The sequence below is a fragment of the Myotis brandtii genome, unplaced genomic scaffold (genome assembly GCF_000412655.1).
Source record: "Myotis brandtii unplaced genomic scaffold, ASM41265v1 scaffold536, whole genome shotgun sequence".
Classification (NCBI taxonomy): domain Eukaryota; kingdom Metazoa; phylum Chordata; class Mammalia; order Chiroptera; family Vespertilionidae; genus Myotis; species Myotis brandtii.
In genome coordinates this window covers 1,914,069-1,937,559 of record NW_005369967.1, presented here as the reverse complement: position 1 = coordinate 1,937,559, position 23,491 = coordinate 1,914,069, and the positions used below count along the sequence as shown (strand labels likewise).

The window sequence follows — 23,491 nt, the reverse complement described above, 5'->3', positions numbered from 1 at the left end:
TCTGTGGCCACTGGCCAGGTGGCCTGGGCCTCCCTCTGCATGGCGATCGTGGGATGATGGCAGGGCTCCCCAACCAATAGCATTGCATCCGCCTTGCCTTGCCTGGCCTGGTGCCAGTGTGTGTCATAGTGTGGTCGTCTGGACGATCATTCTGCTCTTCGGTTGTTTGGTCGATTTGCATATTACGCTTTTATTATTATAGACTAGAGGCCCGGTGCACAAAAATTTGTGCACTCAGGGGGGTTCCTCAGCCCAGCCTGTGCCCTCTCACAGTCTGGGACCTCTCCGGGGATGACCACCTGCTGGCTTAGGTCTGCTCCCTGGGGGGATTGGGCCTAAGCTGGCAGTCAGACATCCCTCTGGCAGCCCGGGAGCCCTCAGGGGATGTCCACTTGCCAGCGGGGAGCAGATCTAAGCTGCAGTCGGACATCCTTAGCACTGCTGAGGAGGTGGGAGAGGCTCCCACCACCACTGCTGTACTGGCAGCTGTCAGCCTGGCTTGTGGCTAAGCAGAGCTCCCCCTGTGGGAGCGCACTGACCACCAGAGGGAAGCTCCTGCATTGAGCATCTGCCCCCTGGTGGTCAGTGTGTGCCATAGTGACCAGTCATTCCCAGTCGTTCAGCTATTAGGGTCAATTCGCATATTACCCTTTTATTATATAGGAGTGCCTGGCCAGCCTGGGTGAGGGGCTGAGGGCCGTTTGCAGGCTGGCCACAGCCCTTCAGGGTGGGGGGTCCTGCTGGGGTGCCTAGCCAGTCTGGGTGAGGGGCTGAGGGCTGTTTTCAGGCTGGCTAAGCCCCCCAGAGGAGACCCTCACCCGAGGGTTTGGTGGCCAGCCTGGGTGAGGGGTTGATGGCTGTTTGCAGGCTGGCCACAACCCCTAGCCACCCAAGCTGCCAGTGGAGGCTGGCTGGAAGCAGGTATCTGGGATTTATTTGTCTTCTATAATTGAAACTTTGTTGCCATGAGCGGAGGCCTCAGCCGGCTCAGGGCTGGCGGGAAGCTTGGCTTCCTCCATCGCCCGGGCAACCAAGCCTTCTGCTTGCTTCAGCTCCGTGGCTGCCGGCCGCCATCTTGGTTGGGTTAATTTGCATATAGTCACTCTGATTGGCTGGTGGGCGTGGCTTAGGGCATAGCGAAGGTACAGTCAGTTAGCATCTTTGTCTTTTATTAGTGTAGATAGCAGCAGATCAGAAAAATCCACAGTCCCTAATAGGAAACTAGTTAAATTATAGTTCGTCCCATAATGGAATAATATGTCCTGTCAAAAGAACTGAGGGGCCTCTCTGTAGTGTAGTGTGGAGGGATATGAACAGATCTCCAAGATATGTCATTAAGTAAAAAAGCAAAGGACAGGGCAGTATGTCTAATAGGCAACCTTTTGTGTTTAAAAGAAGAGGGGAGACAATTAAAGAGCCTGCATGTACATTTGCTCATGTGAACATAAGGAAAGTCAGAGATTAGCTAATGGTGCCTATGCTTCTCTCCTTCCAGGCTAGCAGCCCTTCTGGCCCGAGAGGGACTCAGCCTGAGTGTGCCTCAGGTCATCGTCAACTGCTGCTGTGAGCCCCTTGCCCTTTGCCCTTCCCTGCAGAGCCAGCAGATGTCATCTCTCCTGACCCACCTGGGCATCCTGGCCCAGCTGCACACCTCCCACTGCCTGGAGGACCTACCCCTTTCTGCACAGAGCTCCCCAAAGCCAACTGAGAACCCCACATCAGAGAAAAAGCCCAGCTCCTCAAAGGATTCATCACCCTCAGCCCTTACCTCCTCTGCCTTGGCCTTCCTTAAATCCCGCTCTAAGCTGCTGGCTACAGTGGCCTGTCTGGGGGCTTCCCGGGGATCAAAGGTCACCAAGCCCAGCTTGTCATGGAAGGAGCTTCGTGGCCGCAGGGAGGTACCTCTCACTGCAGAACAGGTAGCCCGGGAGTGTGTTCGCCTTCTGGAACAGTTCCCTATGCTGGAGGCCTCGCTCCTGGCCGCCTGGGAGCCCCTCCGAGGGTCCTCCAAGCAGGAGCAGAGTCTGGCAGCGAGTCTCTGTGGCCAGGCTAGTCTCTCTACTGTCCTCCTGGGCCTGCATTCTCCTGTTGCCCTGGATGTGCTCACTGAGGCCTTCAAGGAAGCCCTGGTGGCCAGAGATTGGCCCCGGGCCCTTCAGCTCACTGAAGTGTACGGTCAAGACATGGATGACTTGAGCAGCATACGGGATGCAGTCCTGAGCTGTGCTGTGGCAAGTGGTAAGCAGAAAGCTACATCTCTCTCCTTCACTACTGCTCATAGAATTTAGCACTCACTGAGTGTATCATCACTTTTGATCCTCACAGTAACTCTAGAGCAGTGGTTCTCAACCTGTGGGTCGCGACCCCTTTGGCGGTCAAACGACCCTTTCACAGGGGTCGCCTAAGACCATCCTGCATATCAGATATTTACATTACAATTCATAACAGTAGCAACATTACAGTTATGAAGTAACAACGAAATTAATTTTAGGGTTGGGTCACAACATGAGGAACTGTATTTAAAGGGCCAAAAGGTTGAGAACCACTGCTCTAGAGGAAGATGCCACCGTAAGGGTAGGAAACTTGCCCAGGAGAGTAAGTGGTGGAGCAGCGCTTAAAACCTAGGTCTAACCTTAGAACACGTATTCATAACCAATATTCTTGACCCTGCATATCAGAACCATTGGAAAATTCAATAAACCACAAACATCTGAGCTCCATCCCCAGGAGCCTGGGATGGAATTAGGTAAATGTTTACTTTAAAACGGGGATCAGCAAATTTATTTTATTTTTTAATATATTCTTACTGATGTCAGAGAGGGAGAGAGAGATAGAAACATCAATGATGAGAGCGAATCATTGATTGGCTGTCTCCTACATGTCCCCCACTGGGGATCGAGCTTGAAACCCCGGGCATGTGCCCTGATCGGGAATGGAACCATGACCTCCTGGTTCATAGTTCAAAACTCAACAACTGAGCCACACTGGCCAGGCAAATTTTTTCTTTTAAGGGCTTTGAAATCCATAGAGTCTCATTTGAAACTACGCAACTCTTCCATTGTAACATGAATGAAAGCAGCCATAGAGGATATAGAAACAAATGAGCATGGCTATATTTTAGTAAGACAATTTATAAAAACAGCCCATGGGCCTGCTTGACCACCCCTACTTGAAAAGCAACCCAGGAGATTTTGATGTGTGACCAGAGTTGAGAGCCAATGACCTACAACACTCCACTTGGGGGAGTAAGATCGTGTAGTGTAGTGAATGGTTTCTGGGTAGAGGGCCTGGCTCCCCTGTGGAAAGAAGAAAATCCATCCTGAGAAGGGGGAAGGAGTCCCCTGACTGGATGGTTATACAGTTTTCTCTGTTTGGAGTCTGTTTTTCAGCTCTGAAATGGGTGGGGGGAGAGAGAGACCTACTAATAATGACAGAGGATACTGAGGGAGTGAAACTAGTTTACCTGAAATAACATTCAAGTAGTTAAGTATGGCATCGAGTGGAAATTGCAGGAAAAACTAAAAGTTGCACTGACTCATTGAGTCTGAAATATTGCTATATGTGCAGCACGCCAGAACATGGAGAGCTTCATCTGTTCTGTCTTTCCTCTCTTCCTGCTCCCCGTCTTTCTTCCTATTCTTCCTCTCTTTTCTCCTTCTCTTCCTCTCTCTTCAAAAAGTCTCATGACTAAGTTTGCATAAAGAGAAACAGAGGGTATAACATTTCTCCTTGCCATGTAGTAGTGCTTCCAAGTGTCAAAACTAGTTAAGATCAGATGGATCTTAACGATCCTCCAAACTCCTGTTTCATGAAAGTGAACAAGGCCCTTCTCTTAAGAAGTAACCTAGCATGGTCGGTGTGGGTCAGTTGGATAGGTGTCATCCCTGCACCAAAAGGGTGCTGGTTTGATTCCTGGTCAGGGCACATGCCCGGGTTGTGGTCTCAGTCCCCAATGGGCGGCTGCAGAGGCAGCTGATCAGTGTTTTGCTTTCACATCGATGATTCTCTCCCTCTCCCTTCCTATCTCCCTAGAAGTCAATAAAAATATAAATAAATTAAAAAGTAACCTGGACTCTGGAGCTCTTCTGGTGCCAGGCTTGCTGCCTCTGGGCATCTTTTTGTCTTGTAGACGAAGAAGGTTGGCAGTACCTGTTTCCTGTGAAGGATGCATCACTGAGAAGTCAGCTAACCCTGAAGTTTGTGGACAGGTGGCCCCTGGAGTCGTGCCTGGAGATCCTGGCCTACTGCATTTCAGACACAACTGTCCCAGCGGAACTAAGGTGTGAACTACAGAGAAAGCTGGCGGAGCTGCAAATGTATCAGAAGGTACATACCCTGGCATCAAGAGAAAGGAACTGCATTTCTCTGTTACCAACTGTACCTAGTCTATTCTCATGTGATGGTGGAGTCTAAGAAACAGAAACTCTAGGCCTGGCTTTTGCTTTGCATCTGGCTTCTGTTCTTAAGTGAACAACAAGGAGGCCTCCTGCCTGGGTCTTATTTTAATTACTCCTATAATTTTAACATTGGATGATGCTTTATAGTCTACAAAGCCTTTTCACATATACAGGGTGGGGCAAAAGTAGGATTACAGTTGTGAGCACATGAAACACGGGGTTTATTTTTGTATTATTATTTATTAACTAGAGGCTCGGCACACGAAATTCATGCACAGGTAGGGTCCCTAGGCCTGGCCTGCGATCAGGGCCGATCTTCCCTGGCTGTCAGCAGCCAGCCCCACCCCCCACCGCCACAGCCCGTTGCCCTCTGTGTGTGGAGCTACTGGCGAGGCAGTCGGGTCCCCTGCACTGCCTGCGACTGCTGCCACCCATCCCCGGTTCCCTATTCCCCATCGGCTGGCTGGGGAGAGAGACCAAGAGGTTGGCCTGCAGGCCCTGATGGGGTGATTGGGGCCTGCGGGCTAGGGGCAGTTCCTGCATTGAGTGTCTGCCCCCTGGTGGTCAGTGCACATCATAGCTGACTGGTCGTTCTGCCGTCTGGTCAATTTGCATATTACACTTTTATTATATAGGATATGCTAATTTTCCATGTGTACTTGGAACTGAACAGAGCCCCACCAGGGGAAGGCAGGTGAAATAGATGTTCTTTCCACTCTTGCTCAGCAGTTTTCATTAGGAGCTAAATGCTGCGTGCAGGGTGATCCCACAGAGCATTCAGGCCAGCAGAATTTCTTGGGTAGAGTTTTGAGATGGAGGAGCATGGGGCAAGTGACCCTAGAGCAAGCTGTTACAGAAGCTCTGAGAACTGTCCTCACAAGTGAAAGGCCCCCATCCTGCCCTCACCACTCAGTCTTTGCTCCCTGATTGTGCTTCCCTGGTAGGTTCACTCTCTTCTAAACAATCTTTGCCCTATTTGCTCCATTCCTCCTTTCCTGGCAAGTTATGACACCTGGCTCATCCCTGGAAACTCCAATGACTTGTTCATGGAGGAAGAAGCTGCATTGTGGTTTGATAGCTTTTCCTGTCTTAGATTCTAGGTTTGCAGGCTACCCCAGTGTGGTGTGACTGGCAGACCCTGAGGAACTGTTGTGTTGACGACCCATCAACTGTCATGAACGTGATTCTAGAAGCAAAGGTACCATTTTCCTGAGTGATATTCCCCTTCCTTCTCTTTTCAGAGTTACAACTCTCTGGCTAGTTGTGTAGACCCTTCCCCTCTTATCAATGTCCAAATTTTTTTATAACTACATCACATTCTTTTTCTGGGGTGTGTGTGTGTGTGTGTGTGTGTGTGTGTGTGTGTGTGAGAGAGAGAGAGAGAGAGAGAGAGAATTACCAATATACAGAGAAGTATAAAAATAGTAACAGTTGATGCTTTTGTGCTATCACCTTGCATTCATTTTCTGCACTGTATACATTGGGTACAAGATGTATATGTAGCAGTGGAATTGCTGTGTCGTTGGGCAGAAGCATCTCACATTCACTAAGATGTTACCAACTGCTCTTCAAATCAGTTGCTCCGGTTATTCTTCCATTCCCAGTTCTATTGCTCCATATCCTTACTTTTGGTATTACCCCACTTTTCACTTTTTGCCAATAGGACAGTATCTCATTGTTTTAATTTTCATTTCCATAATTAGTAATGACTTTGAATATGTTTTCATGTATTTATTGGACATTTGAAAGCTATATAGAATTTGTCTACCTTTTCAGGAGCTGATATACCATAGTTCAAAATGTAGATATGCTCATTCAGCTGTTCAGCCATCCAGGAAACATTATTGAATACCTGTTATTTGCTAGGCTCTATGCTAGATGGTGGTGAAACAAAGAGGATTAAGCTTAGGCTTTATGCTTGAGCAGCTCACATTTGGGAAGTGGGCCGATGAGAGACAGTATTCCTAGGAAATTATTATTTATCAAGTGACAGAAGTAAGCCCAGATTGTAGTAGGAGCATCCGCGGGGCATCTGCGTAGCCCGAGAAACAAGGAAGCATCCTGAAGAAGACAACACCAAGCAGAGTTGTGGGAGGGCATCCCCAGTGCCACCATGTTAGAAAACTTGGACAAGGCCTGGGAGATTCTGTTCTCTGAAATGGTTATCCAGAGTTCACAAACTGGGGGTGAGGAGTAGCAAAGAGGGACATGGGTGGAATCCAACCCCAAACATGTTTGTTTGGCCTATGCAGTATTGGTCTGCAGAATTTTTATTTTTTATATTGATTTTATTGCTAACATTTTAAAATAGGGACCTTTTTTATTTAAAAATTGTTTTAATTTTTTTAAGACTAGTACCTCTGGACTGGCGCATTCCTATGGCCATAGTCAAAGCTGAGTAGGCATTGTCTCTTTTGGACGGCCTTCTCAGTCTTCCCCAGTTACATTGCATCTCTCAGGGCTGACACTAAGTGTCAGTCACTGTATGTCTGCTTTTCTTTGTTATAATACAGCGGAGATGAAAATCATATCGTTAACAGTCAGCCTGCTTCCATCATTTTCATAACTTACCTGCCCCTCTAGTCCTTTGAGTTTATGATCCCACTTTAATCCTTTAGTGAAATTCCATTCAGCAATTACCAAACTTTCTGGGGCTTTAGCAGACTCAAGAATACTGAGAAAAACCAGGCAAAAGCTGCATGAATGCCAAGGCCAGTCATTCAAAGGTATTGAAGGTGTGTGTCTGTGTTTCCTTCCAGGAGTATGGACTGTGTGAGGAATGGGGCTGCCTCTACCCCATTCCAAGAGAACACTTAATCAGCCTACATCAAAGGCATCTTCTTTATCTTCTAGAAGGAGGAGATCATGAAAAGGCTCTGCAGGTAAGCCTCCAACTTTTCCCATTTGGGCAGGGGTAGGAGGGTACAGGAAGGTTAGTGAAATCAGATGGCTTTGTTCCTGCTTCATTTTGTGCAAATATTTGCAATCTCAGGTCTGCCCCTTCTTGTCCTTCAGGAGGTGGTTATAGTCTAATTCTTGAACAGAATGTGACTAGCTCTGCATTAGGTACAACTGGGTCCAGGATTCTGCTGGATCCTGTCAAAGCCATCATTTGTGTGAGTGCAGAGAAGGGGTTAGTCTACAATGCATAAATATTTTGTTCTCAAACAAAGCAAGACTGGACTACATGTTCTACAAGCTTCACCTTTCTCCTCTGCCCTTCTACAACAGCTTCTGCGAAGAATTCCTGACCCCTCCATGTGCCTTGAGGTCACAGAGCAATCCCTCGACCAACACCCTAGCTTGGCCACATCTCACTTCTTGGCCAACTACCTCACCACCCACTTCTATGGAAAACTGACTGCTGTTCGACACTGTGAAATCCAGGCACTGTACATGGGATCCAAGGTAAAGAGGACAAGCGGGTATTGGGAAAGCATGCCAAGGGGAGAGACTGTTGGCCCAGCTCCCAAGTCAGAATTTGCCCGTCAATGGTTCTTCACCTGCCATCTTTGGCCTGTGCTACATAAAATCTTTACCCTAGCAGCCCACCATATCCTAGCTGAGTCCCTTAGGACTTGTCATTCTCTTACTGCCCCACCTCCAAAGTGAATTTTATCTGGTCCTTTTAAGTTCTCTTTATGCTATCCCTGGCATCAGCTGTATCAATTCTGAGCATGTATTAGAATCACCTGGACTTTTTGTTGTTGTTGTTTGTTAATCCTCACCCAAGGATATTTTTCCCATTGATTTTTAGTGAGAATGGAAGGAAGGACTGGGGAGAGGGAGAGGGAGAGGAAGAGGGAGAGGGAGGGAGAGAGAGAAGAAGAAACATGGATTGATTGCCTCCTGCATGCACCGCAACAGGGGCCAGGGATCAAACCTGCAATCCAGGTACATGAACTTGACCAGGAATTGAACCCATGACCTGGGCCAATGCTCTGTCCACTGAGCCACTGTCCAGGGCACCACCTAGTCTTTTTAAAAATAACAGCAGTTGACTTCCACCCCCAGATCAATTAAAACTGAATCCCTTTCAACAGGGCCTGGCTATCTTCCAAAGGGATTCTGGTATGAGGATTTAAAACTACTGCTTGATAAAGGGTTAATTGTCTAGGTAATATGATGAGGAAATAGGCCCTTACCTTTGATACATAACCTTGGAGACACTAGTAGAAAAAAATTATAAACTATGAAAAGTAAACAGTGAAGGAGTGTTTGGGATGAGATGGGGCCTCTGACACGCTTCTAACAATTCTGATTGGCAGTCAGATAGACTGCCCACAAACAGAATGAGCACTGGGTCAGCCAGGAATATGATATGACCTCTGGCCCACTTGCTAGGAGTTCAACTACATAAAAGTTCCTGAAGAAAATACATCTTTTTTTTTTCTTTTGATGCATTGTACCTAAATGGGGGACTCCTTGAAAATTGGCACTGAGCAGAACCAATGAACATATTTCAAGGCTAATGATAACAACCTCCAGAAGTTTAGAATAATCATTCACCTGTAGGGTATTGGAGATGCCAGGTTAGGCAATCCACTGATATCATCTTAAACTGCTCATTCTAATAAAGCCTCAAGTGGACAGAACTGTGGCTTTAAAGTGAGACAGAGCTTAGCCATTTCTAGAAGGTCTAGGCCAGAGGTCATTAGTCTACTAGCTGTGGGCTAAATGCACTCCTGAGCCTACTTTTGAAATCAAGATTTATTGGAACACAAGTGCATGCAGTCACTTGCATATTATCTGTGGCTTTTTTCCCACTACACTGACATATGGCCCACAAAGTCTAAGGTATTTACTGTCTGACTCTTTACAGTAAAAGTTTGCTGACCCCTCCTCTAGGTGAAGGTAGTTGGAGTGTACTTTTTTTTTTATTGATTTGAGAGAGAGAGGAGGGGAGAAGCAGGGGGACATCAATGTGAGAAAGAAACATCGATTAGCTGGGGATCAAACCCACAACCTGAGTATATGTCCTGACCAGAAATCAAACCCACAACCTTTTGGTGTATGGGACAATGCTTCAACTGAGTCATATCCTATATAATAAAAGCTTAATATGCCAAGTATATGACTGTTCGACCAATCGCTATGATGCACACTGACCACCAGGGGGCAGATGCTCTGACCAGTAGGTTAGCTTGCTGCTGGGGTCCAGCCGATCGGGACTGGATGAGAGGGGCTGTACATGCCCTTGAGCCCTCCCACGGTCCCCCCGGGCCGGATTGCAAGAGGACACAGGCCAGGCCGAGGGACCCTACCAGTACACAAATCCGTGCACCGGGCCTCTAGTAAAATATGTAAACATAAATAACAGCATCTATATATGAAACAACTATAGCATTTCTAAAATATTTCTAAAGTATTTATTACCACTTGGTTAACCTTATCTGCTGAATTTTAAGTATCATCTCTAACCCTAAAACTAAATTTGGTTCAATACATATCAAATATTGGGCTGCTAAATGCCATAAAACATATTATACATATTAATTATGTTAAGTAATTAAAATTTCCACCTATTCAACCACATTTAGTTTTATACACTCCCTTGCGAACTAGTATACTGGACTAAATTTTTTAAACATTTTTTTTACTTATTCAGTTGAAAGAGAAAAAAGAAACATCAATTTGTTGTTCCCCTTATTTATGCATTCATTGGTTGATTCTTGTATGTACCCTCACTGGGGATCAAGCCCACAATGTTGGCGTATCAGGACAATGTTCTAACCCCTCGGTCAGCAAACTGCGGCCCCTTGAATGTGGCTCTTCCACAAAATACCATGTGTGGGCGCACACGTACAGTGCGATTGAAACTTCGTGGCCACACTCAAGGGGCCAAAGAGCTGCATGTGGCTCACAAGCTGCAGTTTGCCGACCACTGCTCTAACCAACTGAACTATCCAGCCAGGCTGGACTAAAATTTAATTCAACAAATCAATCATAGTATATCAGATCTATAAGTTATCACCTGAAGAAAAAATTGATAATTTTCATACTGGTTTTTATAAATAAACTTGGCCCCAATCGTGTACTGGTGGGGTCCCTCAGCCTGGCCTGGGGCCTCTCGAATTCTGGCACACTTTGGGGGCTGTCAAAGAGCCGGTTTTGGCCCGATCCCCACAGGCCAGGCCAAGGGACCCCACCATTGCACGAATCCATGCACTGTACCTCTAGTTTTTTAATATGTTTTTATTGATTTTTTTTGAGAGAGAGAAAAGGAAAGGGAAAGATAGAAACATCAATGAGAGAGAAACATGGATTGGTTGCTTCCTGCACACATTGGGGATGGAGTGTGCTACCCAGGCATGTGCCCTGACCAGGAATAGAACCAGTGATCTCTTGGTGCATGGAACGACACTCAACCACTGAACCACACTGGCCGGGCTGGAATGTGCTTCTTGATTGCCTCTTGGAGGATTTAGATAGGAGTCCAGCCTTGCTTCTTACAAGACTACTAGCCAGTTTCAGTAGTTAGCCCTGTACCCTTGGTCCCTAGCACCTTCCCTTTCCCAGTAAGAATCTCGGCTTTCTTCTGAGATTTGGGTACAGTTTTCTTTACTCTGTGGATGTACCCCACAAACAGGTTCTGCTGACCCTGCCTGAGCAGCACCGGGCCAGCTATTCCCACTTGTCCTCTAAGCCCCTGCTCATGCTAGAGCAACTGCTCATGAACATGAAAGTAGACTGGGCCACCATGGCTGTGCAGACTCTGCACCCGCTGCTAGCCAGGCAGGAGATCGGCTTCACCATGGACGACGTTGACTCACTGCTCTCCAGATACGCGGGGAAAGCCCTGGACTTCCCATACTCTCTGCTACATGGAGTAAGAAAGTACTATGCTACATCCTTAGTTTTAATTTCTCCTCTTTTATTATTTTGAGTTGATGGGGATTGAAAGAGAGTAGGAGAGATACTGGTCTCGGAGGAAGTAGCAAGCTAACCAGAATTTTTTAATGGTAGCTCATCACTGTGTGCTTGATAGCATAAAGGTTTGGGAAATGAACGTATTGGAAGTGGTCTCTGGGTGGCCTTGGTGCAGTAGGCCTTTAAGTGCCAGAGTTTTGTATAGAGAGAGTGCTCTATCAGCTACCACTGGCATGTGAGCTGACTCGGCCTCTTCAAGAATGAAGAAAATGAAGTCAATATGGGCTGATGCTCCCAGCCAGCTCTTTTTCTTACTCCCTACGCTCCAGGGACATCATCTTTCACTTCCCTCTGACATACTTCAATTTATTTTGTAAAGTCCTAGCATCTACTTTATTTTCTCATATGCCTTTATATCATACTTTGTTGAGGACTTTCAGAAGTAGGCTTAGAAGTGCTCTACCATTCCTTTTATACCTAGTAGGATCATGGAGTGACAGCCAGTGAAAGCAACAGGGCTTTGAACTAAATACCTCGCACAGCAAAGAGGCTTACAGTGGAACGATATTCTGACAGCATTTTCCTCTCTACAGATTCTGAGATTCACCTCCAGGAAACTGTGGGTCAGGCTTCCGACCTCGAGACCTTGACTAGGTCACCATCAGCAGAGTTCTCTCCCACTACGGCTCCTGGGCAGGGTAAGAACAGGTTCTGAGAGTTTCCCAACTTTTAGTTCAATCTTGCCTATTCTGACTTTCCGATCCTTTTACCCTTTTTTAAAATTTCCCATTACAACATCCTTACTGTTTTTCTTGGTTTGTTCCCCTTTGTATAACCCAGAAAATTCAGCATATAGTTGATTCTCATTATTTGTGGTGGTATATCTTTAGTTTCTACTAACACCGACTTAGTGAATACTGAACCATTGCTGCTAGGAAAACTATGTACACGGGTGTATATAGATACATATCACATAATATCTTTTTTTAAATACATTTTTATTGATTTCAGAGAAAGGAAGAGAAGAGAAGAGAGAGATAGAAACATCAATTATGAGAGCGTATCATTGATCGGCTGCCTCCTGCACGCCCCACACTGGGGATCGAGCCCGCAACCTGGGCACGTGCCCTGACCGGGAATCAAACAGTGACCTCCTGGTTCATAGGTCAACACTCAACCACTGAGCCATGCCAGACGGGCGATCACATATATATATCATATATATATTTACATATGATTTAGATATATATCATATATACAGATTAGATATATATATATCACAGATTATAATCTTAAATTGAAAACAGTTTGAACCAGTAGATTCTATTTTACTTATTTTACAAAAGAGAAAAAGAGGTTCAGCCGTGTTAAGTGACGTGCCTGAGGCCCCCACTATTGGTGCCAGAGTTGGAATTCAAGCCCTGTCCAGCCAGCCCCAGAGCTGAATCTCTTGCCTGCACTACCCTGTCTCCTACCATCTCTGTCTTCCGTCCTCCGAACTAAAACAAGAAAGCAGAATGTCACCCTTTCAACCTCAGCTGAGAGCCTGCTGTCAGGAGGCTTAAATTACTCACCACCCTGCATGTCTGTGAAAGCACTATAAATATTGATTTTAAGGTTACAAATAAATTTTAGCCAGTAGGCAAATTCACAAATATGGAATCTGTTCATAAGGAGGATTGATTGCATTTAGTCCTCATGTTTATTCTGCTGCTGTGCTGCACTTAATTACTTATGTCCGTCATCCACACAGGGGGCAAGCTCCTTGAAGGCTCGGCCATGTGTTGGTCGCCCCTTTTTACCATCCCTCCCGCTCTCCCGCACAATGGCCTACACTCCAGCCCCTTGCACAATGGCCTACACTCAAAAGAAGCTCAGCAAGTGTTTGTTTTGCCAGCGGTTGGAGCAGGATTCTGGGGAGAGATCTATAGCCTCTGTTCTTTTGTGTGCTGCTAAGAGTCACTAAGTTTTTCAGGTTTTTTTTTCTGTGACCTGCCAACATTGCTCTGCAAGGTGACAAGAAATCTCCTTAGATGCCATAAAGAAAGACTGTGGCATTTCATGGCCATGCTTTGAGAGTTAGTCATGCTTCATGGTAACCCTCAGACCTGAGGGGAGGGCTCAGACTTACAGGCGTATGAGCAGCTTCACACGTATCCGCAAGGCGGCCTGAGCAACTTTGGTTTATGTTTTTGGGTTTTTATTTTTAGCTTTTTATTATGTTTCAAAACACAAAAGTAGAGAGAATAGTACAATGAAGTCTTATTACCCAGCTATAATAATTATTGTCTCATGATGACCACTCTTGTTTCATCTACACCCCTGTCCTTCTACTGGATTATGTTGAAGCAAATTCTAGATAAAATTTCATTTATAAATATATCAGTATATATTGCTAAAAGTAAGGACATTTATAAAACAAAACCATAACGTTATTATCATACCTAAAAACAAGTTAATGATTCCTTGTTATTATCAACTACCCAGTCACTATTCACATTTCCCCAGTTATCTCGTAAAGGTTTTTTTAGAATTACTTTTTCCAGAATCAAGATCTAATAATGCTCACACATGGCATTTGGCTAAAATATCTCTTAAAGCTCTTTTTAAAAATATATATTTTATTGATTTTTTTACAGAGAGAAAGGGAGAGGGAGGGGGTTAGAGAATTAGAAACATCGATGAGAGAGAAACATTGATCAGCTGCCTCCTGCACACTCCCTACTGGGGATGTGCCCACAACCAAGGTACATGCCCTTGACTGGAATCGAGCCTGGGACCTTTCAGTCCACAGGCCGACACTCTATCCACTGAGCCAAACCAGTAGGGCTCTTAAATCTCTTTTAATCAGTAGGTTCCCTATATCTTCCCTCCCCCCTATTTTTTATTTGTGGAGGAAACTGGGTCATTTGTCCTGAAGCACATCCCACATGCTGGACTTTGCTGGCTGCTGCATTGTGGCAATCTGGGTCTTTATCCCAGTGTTTGTAATGTACCGGTAGAGATATCTTAGAAACTTGATTTGATTCAGGCCTAATATTTTGGGGTAAGTATGTTTGATGGGTGTTTATTTGCCCCCATGAGGAGATACACAGTGCCCAGTGGTCTCTCTTTTTGTGATGCAGTCACCCAGTAATGATCATTAACTGCCTTGTTATTTCACAGGGCAGTGGTCCATTAGTCAACAGAGCCAAATATCAACAGTACAACGATTGAAATTTCTTTAGAGAGCAAATTTTTTAAACTTAAACTATATAGGTAGGTACATTGTTATTAACTTAATTGGGTACTCCTAAGGCTTAGGAAGAGCCACACTCAAGGGGCCAAAGAGCCGCATGTGGCTCGTGAGCCGCAGTTTGCTGACCACGGCACTAGGGATTTGTAAAGTGGTGAAATTCTAATTCTCTCACTCCTTCCTCATTTATGAGCTGAACTATTCATCACCTTGTCTCTGACTTCTGGCTCTGACTCCCAGGTGTCGCCATTGTACGTTCCCCCAGTCCGAAAGAGAGGAGTGTTCCACAGAGCCAGCCCCCGCTGGAGTTTGTGCCCCCAGCGACGCCCCCGGGCAGGCACCAGTGGGTACCGGATGAGAGCGAGAGCCTCTGCATGGTCTGCTGCAGGGAGCACTTCACCATGGTGAGCAGCATTTGTCTCTGGCTCTATCTGAAGGAGAAACTAAAGAAAAACTCGAGTTTGTAGTCACCTCATGTCCGCAAGAAAATTATTGGTATTTTCAGAAAAATTACCAAATCTAAGACTTTGGATTTATCTTTGATCGGACCAGAGTGTATTTTTTAGATTCAAGCAGGTGGTAGATGTCCTGAAAGAGCCTTAAATTCTAAAATCTTTGCCATTCTCATGAAAAAACGTAAAAGAGGCGGACTGATATCACAGGACTCTAAACATCAGAAGACTTTGTTCTGAGCTCCCCTGTCTTTCACAATAAGACAGGTGACCTGGTAATGGTTATATGTGCTATCTCTGGAAGCAGAAGACCTGGGTTCTCATCTCAGCTCTGCCTCTTATTAGCAACGTAACCATTAACTTCTTCAGTCTCAGCTGCTCACTTGTAAACTCAGGATGATATGTTATTTGGCTCATGTCATTGTAAGGGCTAATTACATAACAGATGTCACCACACTTAACACAGTGCCTGACTGGTATATTACTCAGTGCTGATGAAAACGAGGATGATGTGAATTCTCTGTGTCTGTTTCCTCCTCATTTATAAAAGAGGTGTAATATGTCTACCAATCTCTTATAATGAAATGAGGTCGTGCTTGTGAGATATTTTGAAAAAAGAACACTTTTTCATCATCGTGAATACCCTGGAGAAATCTCATCTGCCTTGGCTGAGAAAGTCCCTCCTTCTCCACTGTTTTTTGCTATATATTTACCTGTTGCCTCCACAGACAGGGAGATCTTATCAGGAGCCATTGCTAAACTGCTCATGACTTGGGCACCTTTGCTCATCAGCTGAGAGATATCTTTAAATCTCAGCTTCTCAAAGGCAAGCACTAGTATGTTCTTTCTCAACGGAGGCCAGGAACCTGGTGTTCTTAATAAGTCACGGGGCTGACACCAAGGATAAGTGGATTAACACTTCTACTCACAGTTCCCACAGTGTTACCTACTCTTCCTCCCCGTCCTTCTCTTCCATCCCACACCCCTCAGTTTAATAGACGTCATCATTGTCGCCGCTGTGGCCGGCTAGTGTGCAGTTCCTGCTCCACTAAGAAAATGGTTGTGGAAGGCTACAGAGAGAACCCTACTCGCGTGTGTGACCAGTGCTACGGTTACTACAACAAAGAGTGAGTGTTCTGCAGTGGGCGGCTACTGTTACTGACCACTACCCCCTCCCTCAAGTCCTTGCACTCCTAGGAGGCTCATTGTGGAGAGCATCTCAAATCTGGTTACAAAATGTTTTAACTTAGCATTCACACTGAAACGCCATGAACTCTACAATGATATGTTTGCCCTTGGTCAGAGAAACTTCTAAGGAAGGAGATAAGGGTGAGAGGAAGCCAATTTTAAGGCTCTTCCGTGATGTTTCCTCTGAGATTAGGACATTTGGTTCTACAGCCCATGCCCTAACTCAGGTCACTGATCTCAGTTCACCAACCTCCTCAGCTGTGTTACAGCCGCTCTTGCTCCAGTTGGTCTCAGCTGGACTCCAAGGGACATATTCCTACCTGCTGAATGTTTGGGCATCACTTTCATCAGCTCTAATCTATCTAGTCATCCTGGCTTGTTATCCATAATTAGAAGAGCCTTTCCAGTAACCCTATGTGGTCCTACACACAGTTCACTTGGTGACAAATTTCAGAAACTGCTCATCCCTCTGGCAAGACAGATCAGGGCTGTGTTGGCTGGCTCAGTGTTGCTCAATTATTCCCACTACTTCTAGCAGCAAAGGAGGCTGAAACTAAGACTCCCAGGGCATATGAGCCAAAGCAACTATCCAAAAGCAAAATTACTTTGAATTCTTCATGTTTTACTTACAGACAAATAGATTTTACATTTTGTTCAGAGGTGTAATAGCATTTTTGTGTTTGTTTTAAAATGAACATTTTTTGTCATTATTTACCATGATGATTACTGATCTTATAGGAAGGAAGACATGCCATGCTTATACTATAGTTTCTGTGACCCTGGCATATCACTGCCTCCCTCAGTGTGGGGACGGGAGAATTATCTGTCTACCATACTGCTGAGATTTGAAGTGAGCAGTTAGTATTGATGGAGATTCTTTCACTCATTAGTCACTCAGCAATAATCACTTTGCTCTCAAGGAGCCCCCAATTAGCGGGGAGGCAGCCAACAAACAGACCACACAGTCATTGAATAACCACAGTGGTCAGGTGGGTTTCTGAGGTGTGGCACTTGGCTGAGTCTTAGAGGATGAGAAGTTAGTAGGAAAAGAAGCACAAACATGCCCAGAAATGGAGGAACAACTGCAATGGTAAGGGTAAGAGTAGGAGAAAGTGTGGGTCATTGAGGAAATGTAAGTAGGTAGGAGCTGGGCTAAGATTCTGGCCAGTGTACTTTGGACTTACAGGCTGGCAGCTGAGCCAGGACTTGGGCAGTGGCGCAAGGCTTGGAGCATGCCCTTGGACAACATGGGTTGGGGTTGACCAGCAAGCTGCTCATGCAGGTCACGATTTATGACTCAAGACCTGAGTTCTGGCTTGTAGTGTCACCTGAAGTTGATCAGAGTCAATGGTAGAGTTGACTCTTTTGGAATTTTATGAGTTGAACACAGGTTGTGAGTGGCAGGAGATAGTCTCAGGAGGTAGCCAGGTCAGATTACAAGGGGGCATTGTCTGCTGAACCGCAATGTGAAATAGTTTTGCCCTGAGGAGCTACTGAAGAATTTTAAGCACAAGCATCATTTGACCAGATATGCATTTTGAAAGCTTGCTGTAGCTGTAAAGTACAGAATGGGCTGATAGAATCAAGGAGACCAATTGGGAAGCTATTGAAAAGGCTCTACCAGTAAATGATGAGGACCCTCTCTGAGGCAAGGATAGAGAGAGAGATGGGGACATTTAAAGGGGCAGTTAGGAGATAGAATGGACAGGAATGGGTGAGTGGTTATGACAAGTGAGGGAGAGGAAAGAGTTTTGGATAATTTCCTATCTCACTCAGGTCACGGAGTAAAGGTCAATGCTATACCAAGCTCAAATCAAAAAGAAGGAGGAGAGATTCAGGCATTTCATTTTTTCTTTCTCTGTTTCCAGTGAGCCAGAGGAGAATCCAGGACAACCAGAAGGTAAGGCTGAACCACATTGCCTGGGACTCTTTGTTTATATGCTCAGTTTGGCTTTTCCTTCCTTGTCAGCTGCAACTGGCACCCTTAATGGCACCTCAGTCCAACTGGTTGGCCCAAGAAAATTCTTCGCATTTCAATCAAGCTCTCTCCCTTAAAGTTTATCATCATATTAGTCTATCATTTTGGCCCATTACTTTCCAGCATTGAGAAGGCCAGTAACCAAATGACTTGGTCCCTAACTTTTAGTAGGTTTTTAAAAAAATTTTTTTAATATATGTTTATTGATTTTAGAGAGAGGGAAATGGACAGGGAGAGAAAGAGAAACATCTATCGGCTATCTCCTATTGGGGGATCGAGCCCACAACCCAGGCTGTGCCCTGACCAGGAATCCTTTTGGTGTATGGGATGATGCTCATCCAACTGAGCAACAGGGTGTTTTTTTGGTGTTTTCTTAACCCCTAGGTTCCTATTCACCATCATACTGCCTCCCAAGGCTCCCTCTTTCCCCCCTAATTAACCACTATTAGTAGCTTGGCCTATACCCTTCCACAGCAGGTTAATTTTTGAGTAGCCAGTGGCTCAGCCCTCATTTAAGAGGCATGAACCTTTCAGGCTTGTGTGACAAACACTGTAATACTCATCCCAGGCCTCCCCTGGGGAAGGAAGTTTGAGGTTCCTTAAGGAGGTCTCCTAGAGGAAATAAAAAGGACCAAGCAAAGAGAAAGGGCACTCAGCAGGAAGGATCTGCCTGCAACTCACGCCAGCTCATGGGGCTGGGCTAGAAGGGCCTGCTGGCCAGTGGCTGACACACAGATGGCATTCTCTTCCCAGCCCCGGACAGCGCCAAGAATGAAAGCCCACCATACTCAGCTGTGGTCAGAGTCCCCAAAGCACCTGAGGTAGAATGGATTTTGGACTTGAATGAGGAGGAAAATGAGCTGGTGCGGAATGAATTTTACTATGAGCAGGTAATTGCAGTAAAATTCAATGGCCATTTGAGTTTCTTTATGATGTGGAGTAGTATAGCGGGAAATGCAGAGATAGGTGAACACAGCCTGGCCTTCACTTGCTTAGTTTAACAATATGGGAGCTAAGACAAGTAGACCAGTTAAGGCAGAAAATGAGAAACATCATGGGAAATGCACACAAGGAGATCAGGAAAGGCTTCCTGGAAGAGGTAGCATTTAAGATGAGCCTTGGAAGAGCGTAGAAGTTTGACAAGCAGAAATTTGGGGGTTAGGAGGGGAGTGAAGATAGGGGAAGGGCAAAGAGTGCAAAACTAAAACATCTGAGTGAAGGTTCAGTGTCATAAATTGCAGGTCATATGGGGAATTGGAGATGGTTTAATTTTGAGGGAGAGGGTGCAGGTAGAGAGGTAGCAAAAGATAGGATTAAAACAGGCTATGTTTAGGGACTTGAATTCTGCAGTAAGGAATATGTCCTTAGTAGGCATCAGGGACAGTGGAAGGTTTTGGAATGTGCTTTGGGAATATGAATTATCATCAGTGTGTTCAGTGACCTTAAGCAGAGGCTTCTCCAGGTGTTCAGACAAGCAAGGTGACCATCATACTCTAAGCCGGTAATAAAAAAAAAAAAAAAACTGTGTTAGTGGGACACAGCCTGGAAAGAGGAGGGGCCTGTGAACATTCCCAGGAAGTAGGTAACACATGAGCACAGCTGCTTTCCTCCCAGTAAGGTGATGAAACCTAGCAGCCAGTGCTTCGGAGATGCTACTTAGAACACCTGGAATTTGTTTATTTCCACTTCCGCTTTGCTGTGGGATGTTGGCTCCTCCTTCAGTGTTTTCCGAGCTTTGTGAAGCAGGAAGAATAATTCCCACAATCTAACTACCTATGGAGAACGCGTGGGTCCCTGAACTCACTGTGTGCTTCTCTCTTCCTCCACACTGGCCAGGCCCCCAGCGCCTCCTTGTGCATCGCCATCCTGAATCTGCACCGGGACAGCGTTGCCTGTGGCCACCAGCTGATTGAACACTGCTGCAGGCTGTCCCAGGGCCTCGCCAACCCAGAGGTGGACGCAGGGCTGCTCACAGACATCATGAAGCAGCTGCTCTTCAGCGCCAAGGTGATGTTTGTCAAGGCCGGCCGCAGCCAGGACCTGGCTCTTTGTGACAGGTAATGGGAGTAAGCCCCTGTTCTTCTGCCTGGCGGTCATTTCTAGCCAGCTTCTCTTCCTGGCCCCACTGTGAGTTTTCACCTCACCATCCCCTCTGACAGGACATACTGAAATGTTTGCATCGCAATTTGATGTTAACGTCATGCTGTTACCAGATCACCAGTGGTCTTCCTCACCCTCCCTGAGCAGCCTGTGTCCTTCCTTCTCTGTCCCTGAGTGCATCCCAAAGCAAGGATTCTCTAGCTATACCCAGTCAGAAAGAACTCAAAGACTCTGGTTGATTTGTAATTAAAGTCAGTTTAGGGGAGCGCCTTTCATCTCTGTGGAACTTTCTGGCTTTTAAAGATGTGTCCTCCCTGAGTGTCCAGTGCTTACCCTTGACCAAAACTCTACCCCAACCTTGCCCAGATTCAGACTGTGGCCTCAGGGAGTTCTGAAGAGAGCTCTATAAAGCACACTGGGGACTGATGTATCCCTCTGTCACAGGCAGGAATCTGAGTCATAAAGTAGAAATATCTTTGAAAAAGGTATGATTAAGCCTCAGGTTCCGGCACAACCTGCCCTGCCTCCTTTTATTAACATGACAATGAAAACTCCCAGTTCCCAGCTTATCCACCCAGTTGTGTGACTCACGTTGTGTGTTCCCAGCACTCAGGCCTAGCCAGATTTGGGAGCAGAGAGCATAATTTTCTTTGAAGTGTAAGTACCTCAGGCACTTGCCTGCAAACTCAGCACCTGGCATAGAGTGCAGTGAATCTCAGCTTTTCCACTTCCAAGCTCTGTCACCTTGGACAAGTCTGTTCACCACTGTGGGCCTCAGTTTCCTCTTCTATAAAATGAGTATGACAATAATACTTATCTCATAGGGCTGTTATGAGGACAAAGTGAGAATATCCATGTAAAGGGCTAAGAACTGGGCCTACTACTCTAAAAATGTTAGCTTTATTATTTTTTTAAAATATTTTCATTGATTTCAGAGAGGGAAAGAGAGAGAGAAACATCAGTGAGAAAGAATCATTGATCGGCTGCCTTCTGCATGCCCCCTACTGGGTATCGAGCCCATGACCTGGTCATGTGCCGTGATCTGGAATGGAGCAGTGACCTCCTGGTTTATAGGTTAACGCTCAACCACTGAGTCACACCAGCCAGGCAGCTTTATTATTTTTATTAACAAAAAACAAAAGGTTGAGAAAGATAAAAGGAAGTGGAACAAAAAATGGAAGGAAGTTTGAAGAAGTTAATTTCACTCATATCAAGAGGTACTAGATTCTACATCATCTTTCAAGTTCATAAATTAATAAATAGATGTACCATGTTAAATAAAGTTTATAAATAACCATGAAAAGAACCAAAAAGCTACCAATTTATCAGAAATGGAAAAGAAGGGGACATGGAGACAGAAACCCCTTCATATAGCAAAAAGGTAAACTTAAGGCAAAAATTAAAATATATCTAAATACAGCATGGGGCAAAAGTAGGTTTACAGTTGTAAGTACGTGAAACACAGTTTATTCTTGTATTTATTAATTATTGTGTTATTTTCCATATGAACAACTATAAACCAACTTTTGCCCCACCCTGAATATCTTGAATATCAATAATGTAAATGATATTAAAGTTTTATTTTTAAAAAAGGATACTCAGATTGGGAGGGGAGAACAGATTTAACATTAATTCGTATACTTCCTTCAAAATCTATTATAGACTAAGGCCCAGTGCACGAAATTTGTGCACTGGTAGGGTCCCTAGCTGCTGCTGGCTGCCAGCCAGGTACTACCTCTCTTCCCCCAGCTGGCCACACCCCCTGGACAAACTCCCGGTAGAGGGGACAATTTGCATACTACACTTTTATTATATAGGATGGAGGAAATATCCACTTTAGGCTGAGGGCAGCAGAAGTTAAGGAAGTCCTTAGTTCAGTAGGATTCTCACCAACCCCCAGGGGGCTGGGGCTTCAGCAGTGGTTTCAGATTGCACATTCTTTCTCCCTCTCCCCGGATTCAGAGACACCCACTCTGGAGAATCACTGTCTTTGTGCCCGTTTGCTGAGGGGAGTGGATACATCTCCCATGTGTGTTTAGAATTCTTGGTTTGCAGAGTATTTTTCTACTGTCTTTAATTCATAAAAAAAACTCACACCCCCTGTTACAAATGAGCAATATGTAGTGATAACAAATTTGCTTTTACACACTGTATTTTCCTACTCCATTCCCACAAGCTTGAGAATCATTACCGCACTGAATCCCTCCCTGTTCAAGGAAATTGGTGGAGAAGTCAGGATCCACAGGGTCTTTTGCTAGAATTATGTTACAAGATTTAAGAACCTTGAGCACTAGACAGAATGATCCAGCTCTCTGGGCTTTCTGTTATAAGGTTTTGCAATCACCAGGTGTGAGGAGCACTGAAAGGTGGCAGCCCGAGTAGGCTGTGATGAGAGCCCATCCTTAGCCCAGGGAAAGGATGTCGAGTCCAGGAGACTGGAATCCGAGGACAGGGACAGGAAGCCCTGCCCAGCAGACCTCCGGGAATGGTAGTGATGTGAGCCCTGTGCTGAGCAGGAGTGCAGGCCGTCCATACAGTCTCTGTGCTCTGTCCCACGCAAGCAGGGTTCAAAAGGACCAAAAAGCAAACAGGAAACTTGAGAGCCTCCAGCATTCAGTGTAAAGGCCTTGCCTCAAGTAGAAGACCTGAGCGACCCTGCTCCACATGTTAAGACCTAATATGTAATGAGCGCCTGCGAAGTTCCTGACACTGTCCTCAGCCCTTTCACTTGGGATATTTCATTTTTATATTCATTTTACAGATGAGTAAATTGAGACAAAGAAAGGTTAACTAGTTTACCCAAGATCATAGAGCAGCTAAATGACGGAGTTGAGATTCAGAGTCTGGCTCCAGCCTTCTCTCGTAGTGTCTCTGTATCTCTCAATTCCCACTATCACAGTTCCGTTGGAAATAAATAGAACACCTTTAAGCAGCAACTATTCTTAGTAAGACTCTGTGGAGCCTCATTGCCTTGTCCTTTTCCTCCTCGTAGCTACATCAGCAAGGTAGACGTGCTGAATATTTTAGTTGCTGCTGCCTATCGCCACGTGCCATCCCTGGATCAGATCTTGCAGCCGGCTGCAGTAACCAGGCTAAGGAACCAGCTTTTGGAAGCTGAGTACTACCAACTAGGCGTTGAGGTGAGGCAAAGACAAAGCTTACTTCTACCCCACAGTAATAAAATGCCTTGCCTGGCCTTGCAAACAGGTATTGCATCTCAGTAGTTCTTGGCCATGAGCAAGTATCTAGGGCATGACCAGTTTGCCTAGGA

At 45.5% G+C, this 23,491-nt stretch overlaps 1 protein-coding gene across 1 annotated transcript in view; it reads left to right on the top strand.

Moving 5' to 3' along the window:
* The window catches only part of ZFYVE26 (zinc finger, FYVE domain containing 26), a 73,578-nt gene that overhangs the window by 32,820 nt on the left and 17,267 nt on the right, over positions 1-23,491 (top strand). Inside the window, exons 20-32 of the mRNA XM_014549131.1 lie at positions 1,496-2,238; positions 4,130-4,326; positions 5,491-5,595; positions 7,157-7,279; positions 7,629-7,805; positions 10,987-11,216; positions 11,844-11,965; positions 14,743-14,906; positions 15,945-16,081; positions 18,011-18,042; positions 18,874-19,010; positions 19,957-20,177; positions 23,213-23,360. Of these exons, the coding sequence (XP_014404617.1) occupies positions 1,496-2,238; positions 4,130-4,326; positions 5,491-5,595; positions 7,157-7,279; positions 7,629-7,805; positions 10,987-11,216; positions 11,844-11,965; positions 14,743-14,906; positions 15,945-16,081; positions 18,011-18,042; positions 18,874-19,010; positions 19,957-20,177; positions 23,213-23,360 (2,536 nt within the window). The remainder of the gene's footprint in view (positions 1-1,495; positions 2,239-4,129; positions 4,327-5,490; positions 5,596-7,156; positions 7,280-7,628; positions 7,806-10,986; positions 11,217-11,843; positions 11,966-14,742; positions 14,907-15,944; positions 16,082-18,010; positions 18,043-18,873; positions 19,011-19,956; positions 20,178-23,212; positions 23,361-23,491) is intronic.